General features: G+C 42.2%; 2 protein-coding genes across 2 annotated transcripts in view; both read right to left on the reverse strand.

Annotated features, from left to right (window-relative positions):
* Positions 1–5,333, reverse strand: part of col12a1b (collagen, type XII, alpha 1b) — a 105,837-nt gene that overhangs the window by 89,119 nt on the left and 11,385 nt on the right. Inside the window, exons 5-7 of the mRNA XM_016664328.1 lie at positions 4,620–4,682; positions 2,294–2,557; positions 881–1,045 (exon numbers count right to left, since the gene is read on the reverse strand). Coding sequence (XP_016519814.1) covers positions 881–1,045; positions 2,294–2,557; positions 4,620–4,682 — 492 coding nt within the window. The remainder of the gene's footprint in view (positions 1–880; positions 1,046–2,293; positions 2,558–4,619; positions 4,683–5,333) is intronic.
* LOC103156417 (cell cycle control protein 50A-like) overlaps positions 2,627–5,333 on the reverse strand; it is a 21,318-nt gene continuing 18,611 nt past the window's right edge. Inside the window, exon 9 of the transcript XR_001659690.1 lies at positions 2,627–2,641. The gene's annotated coding sequence lies outside the window, so the exon portion shown is untranslated. The remainder of the gene's footprint in view (positions 2,642–5,333) is intronic.

A 5,333-nucleotide genomic window follows, 5' to 3' on the forward strand; every position in this document is an offset into this window, starting at 1 on the left:
ACAACAGAAGCTAACTGAAGCTAACTGAAGACAACAGAAGCTAACAGAAACTAACTGAAGACAACAGAAGCTAACTGAAGCTAACTGAAGACAACAGAAGCTAACTGAAGACAACAGAAGCTAACAGAAGCTAACTGAAGCTAACATTCTCATGTCGTGAAGTCATGCTAACATGCGGCCATTAGCAGAAGGTGCTGTGGGTGGAGCCTGTTGCTCAGGCAACATCCAAATCTGAGATATGTGCACAGACAGGCAGAAGATGATCGACACGCAACGATCTTGAATTTCATCCTCCTAATAATTATTAAAATGTTTAAACTGAATCCATAAATTTCCTCTACACGTCATTTTTTCACAGCAGAACGGAGAGAAAGTAAAAATGACTTAAACAGGAAACTATGGGGAGAGTTTAAAAAGTTACTCAGTCAAACTGCATATTTTGAGTTATTGACCCTGTCAGGTCAAAATGGCATATTTTCACCAGGTTATTTATTTCTTTATTAACTTAATGTTGGTATTAATGTTGGTATTGCCTGAAGCAGAGATAATTAGATATTAACTTTCTGCCTGTTTCGTTCTGCTGCTGTATTTTTAAACTAATCTGGACGGAAAGTTTTCCTGCAGCTCTAACTCATCCTGCCACATGAAACAAAGTCTGGATTTATGGCTGTTATCAGCTTCTGCTGCACAACCTGGAAATATGTTTGCTTTAATAACTCATGGAGCCTTTTTTCCACCGCTGCCGTCCAAAGGATGAGCTGCGTCAGTTCCCCCTGTTATCGCCGTGGCAACAGTCTGAGTTTGTGGAAAATTTGCGAGGAGCCAGAATGTAAACGCGTTTCACTCGCCGCTTCTCATGCCAGACGGTCCGGCGGCTCACCCAGGACGAACACGTCCACGCCCCGGCTCCTCAGCTGCCGGGCGGCGCCCTCCACCGGGTCGTCCGACTTCCCATCCGTGATGATCAGAAGCAGCTTGGGGAAGTCCTTCCTGGAGCCAGCCGCCTCGGTGAAGCCGCTGGCCAGCAGGTGGCTGAGCGCATCGCCTGAGCAGAAACCAGACGGACGTTTCAGCTGGAAACCCGGGAGCAAATAACCAGATTATCAAACCTCAATCTGGATTATGAAGACAAAACACAGTTTAGTGAATAGAAACAGAAACCTGCAGCAGAACATTAATGAAATATTTACTCCTGCAGATTCTGATTCAAACTTTTCATCTTTTTATGTTTTTAATATTTCTGGGTTTATGCTGCTCCACAAATAAAGTTTTATTGATCTGAATTGATCTACATCCATCCATCCATTTTCTAACACCCGGTCCAGCGGGTCTGGAGGAGCTGCTAACGCTCGGGAGAGAGGCAGGTCACCTGGACAGGTCGCCAGAATTAATCTACACTTTAAAATTAATTTATTATAGAAAAGGAAACTTTTATTCCCATATAAACCCACATATTACTATTTTATTAAACGTCATAAACTACTAATAATTGCAATAAATAATAATCCTTCAAAGGAGTGGGTAGAAATATGAGCATATTAGAATCTGCAGCAACATCACATTTATGATCTCCTGTTTCTGATCAATATAGCAATCTACTGTCAGATTATTGATTAATGCAATCCATTGAATAATACAATATCACTAATATTAACAATACTAATTATGATAATATTGATGCTAATGATGTTATAGTAACAACAATAACACAAATTAAAATAGCTTCTCATATTTAGTGCAGATTTTGAATTTATCATCAGAATCTGTGTTTAAATGAGGAGATATCAGATGTCCGAGTGCAAGTGAATGCATCACGGAACGACCTGCAGCAGCCGGACTGCTGGCGACCCGGTTCTGTGTGGTCGAAGAGAACCGGGTCGCAGTCCAGAGAACTGAAAATGATTACAGAAACCAAACATTGGTTTTCTCTACAGTCAGAGAAAATGTGAGGAGTGAGACCTCCTGTCTGGGTGGGAGGAACCAACCAGCTGAGCGCGTGTCACTGTCTCTATGGCAACGGGTTTCAAACCCAGAAAGTTTTTCTGTTTTTACCTGAAGGTTGAGGAGTCAGCAAATCCCTCCACATGTTGAGGATTTAAAAAGAAAACTGTTAAAAGAAGCTGAACGCTCCTGAATATAGAACTAAATAACATAGATCTGTAATTAAAGCGTAGATCGTCTGGGTGTGAGGAAGGTCCTTCTTTAAACCCAGGTGAGTAAAGTTTGACTTTTCTTCAGTGTGGTGATTTAAAAGGAAGTAACACCAGCAGGGGGCGCCACCAGCGCCTCTCACCTGTCCTGGTGCTGCCTCCCTTGTACGGCAGCGAGCCGATGGCCTTCATCAGAGCGGGTCGGGTCAGGTGTTGGTTCAGGCTGAACTCGGTCCGCGGGTCGTCACTGTACTGGACCACGCCAACGCGGGTTCTGTCCTCACCGATCTGGAACGCTCCGGCCGCCGCCGCCAGGAAGCTGCGGATGTGCTTAAAGTTCGGCCTGCCGACGCTCCAGGAGCCGTCGACCAGGAAGAGCAGGTCAGCCGCAGCAGAGGCCGGGCACCCTGGGAAAGAACCAGAACCAGAACCAGTTAGTCACATCTGGACCAGTTAAAGTCATACTAACTGGGTCCACAGAAATCGTTCAACTGATTGTTTTGTTTTTCAAGATGGCCGACACAGCTGTCATGGAAAATTTATTTTTGCCCTGGAATTGCTAATTATATTAAAGTGTTTGGTGTTGAACTGCAGCCTATTTTGAATCATAGAAATATTTTCTTGATCTTGTTTATGTTTCACTAAAATCTTAAATAGTTATTGTCAGTTAGCCACTAGACACTAACCAATCATTTTAGCTCTGCTAACACTAAACCACAGAACACATTTAAAAAGTTAGCTCTGCTATTGCTGAACCACTAAATGCATAATAAAATTAGCAGAAGCTACTAAACTACCAAAGATTTTAAAAGATTACTGGAAGCTAAAGGCAAACCACTATGCACATAAAAAAGAGCTATGCTATCGCTAAGTACAAAAAAATGACTGAAGCTAATGCTAATCGTTGTTTCTTCTTCTCCTTCCTGGTGTGAAACTTGCCAACAAAGTCCTGTTTCTGATTCTGCTGCATTTATTCAACTTTAGAGTTGAATAAACACGATGACCAAAGTCAAAAACACCGGATGTAGCATAAAGTTAATCCAAGTCATAAAATGGGTAACATTTTATAAAAATAATTGGCTTAAAAGGTTCCAAAATGGCGGCCATCTTGAAATCCAAGTAGCTAATGGGAAATATGAAAAACATACAACCTGAGGTGACAATGCGATTGTTTTTAAAATTAGTTTCCTTGAAATATTTTTACAGTAATAAACTCCACTAAATGACTCGGCAGCAGTGAGTCACAAATAAAGTCTGAAAAGCAGAAGGAGTTTAATAAGGAGCTCCAGCAGGAAGCGTTGAGTTGCACATTTACTGGTTTTCTAAATCATGGTGTGTTCCAGTGTAATCATCAGGGCTTTCACAAGGCTTGGCTCACGCTGCACATTAGATCAGCCTGTTGTAGGCAGAGGCAATTAACCAGCTGCTCTGCCTTCTGGAAGTTTCCTTCTGACTTTCCTCTTGTGAAAAGTGGGAAAATTCAGCCCAAATTCGTCATCGTTTGCAGATCTGGGCCCACAGAGGCTGCAGCAGCAGCGTTCCTATAAACCAGCAGATCTGAAATGGTTTCCATTTCCACCAGGGCATCAGAGCTGGACTCCAAAAACAGCCTCAATCCTGACCTATGACCCCCGCAGTGAGTGCCTGCAGCTGATTCAGAAACTGGCACCACTGGTTGGCAGAAAACCGTCTCTGATGACCAAGAACATTTGAGTTTTATTGGGTCCAATCAGGACATTACTGTACAGTTGGGCCCAGTTTGTTGGGAACTGCCTTCTGCTACCATTAGCCTGAAGATAACATGAAACCGATTTACTTCTGCTGTGGTTCATCCTGCAGCGACAGAAACTGAATATTAAAGAGTTCAGTAACATCAGGTTTGCTCCGTGGTTAAATGAAAAAAGGCTCTGAGCTAATTAGGTCAGCTAGCTAAACCAGCTCAACAGTTTCATCTCCAGCTAAAAGCTAAACGCATATTAAAGTCCGTTAGCTGGTAGCTGCTAACAGAACCAAGATTTCAACTGGCATTGATACATTATTATTTTTATGTTCTTGTTGTTTTATTATTAATTAGCTGGTTAGATTAGTCAGCTAAACCAGTACAACAGCAGTTCTGGTGCTAAATTAGTTTGTTTGGTTAGCTAAACACTTCGCTCTTAATGAAACTGTTATGTTGTCTCTAACAGCTTTAAGTGTCTAAAACAAGTTTAATGATTAAAAAGGCAACGTCTGGTAGTTAGCTGACTTTGCTAACTGCTAACCCGCTGCTGAAATGGTTCAGATTGTAAACTAATCCAGGTTCTGATTAGAGCTAATGGCTAACTAGCATCAGGTATGTTACAGCTAGAAATAGTGTGTTGTAAATATTGATGCTTTATTTGTTTTGTAAGTTGTGGGCGTTGGGCTGCTGAGTGCCTCTGCTGTAAAGCAGGAAGGTTTCCTGTTTAGAAGAAGCAGAGCAGAACTTACTGACTGGATTGGAGGAATCGGGTTTCCTGGCTCCTCCTCTGGAGCTGCTGCTGCTCGACTCAACTGGAAGACAAACGGTTCAGCCATCACATAATCTGTTGCTTTAAAACCTGAAGCCAGAACTGAAACAACCTGCTGGACGTTTCATCCCCAGATCACTGAGTTTAGCTTTTTCCACCTTCAGCCGCCATGTTCCAGCAGCAAACTGGTACCAGCACCAGTCCTTAACTGGAACATGGAGGAGGAACTGGGACTTTTCCAGTGTCGTTAATTTTAACACTTTGCTTCCCTTCATTACAAACTCTGGATCCACTGGTTCTAAAAACCATTTTCATTCATTTTATGTCTGCCTGGAATCAGATAGTTTAAATTCTTCTTCTCCTGGAGTTTTCCGGCCCGGATCAGGAATGTTCGACTATCTTACGTAACATTCACTAAATAAACATCGTTCACAGTTTGTTCTCGTTGGGCAAGAATAACTGAAATCAGTCAAACTGATTCCTCTGCAGTTTTTTAGCTTCTCACTGATTGAGTGTGTGAACATAAGTGAAGCAGTGACAAACTAAAGGGAGGGTTGGTGGGGCCCAGGGCCCCCCACTGGAACAGGTCTGGCATAAAAACAACAGTTTTATGAATTATATATAATACCAGAGGTCGTGTTAACGGAGTATTTTCCATATTTGACCGGTTATTTGTTTAAAATACGGGAAAATG

The sequence above is a fragment of the Poecilia formosa genome, unplaced genomic scaffold (genome assembly GCF_000485575.1).
Source record: "Poecilia formosa unplaced genomic scaffold, Poecilia_formosa-5.1.2 Scaffold480, whole genome shotgun sequence".
Classification (NCBI taxonomy): Eukaryota; Metazoa; Chordata; class Actinopteri; order Cyprinodontiformes; family Poeciliidae; genus Poecilia; species Poecilia formosa.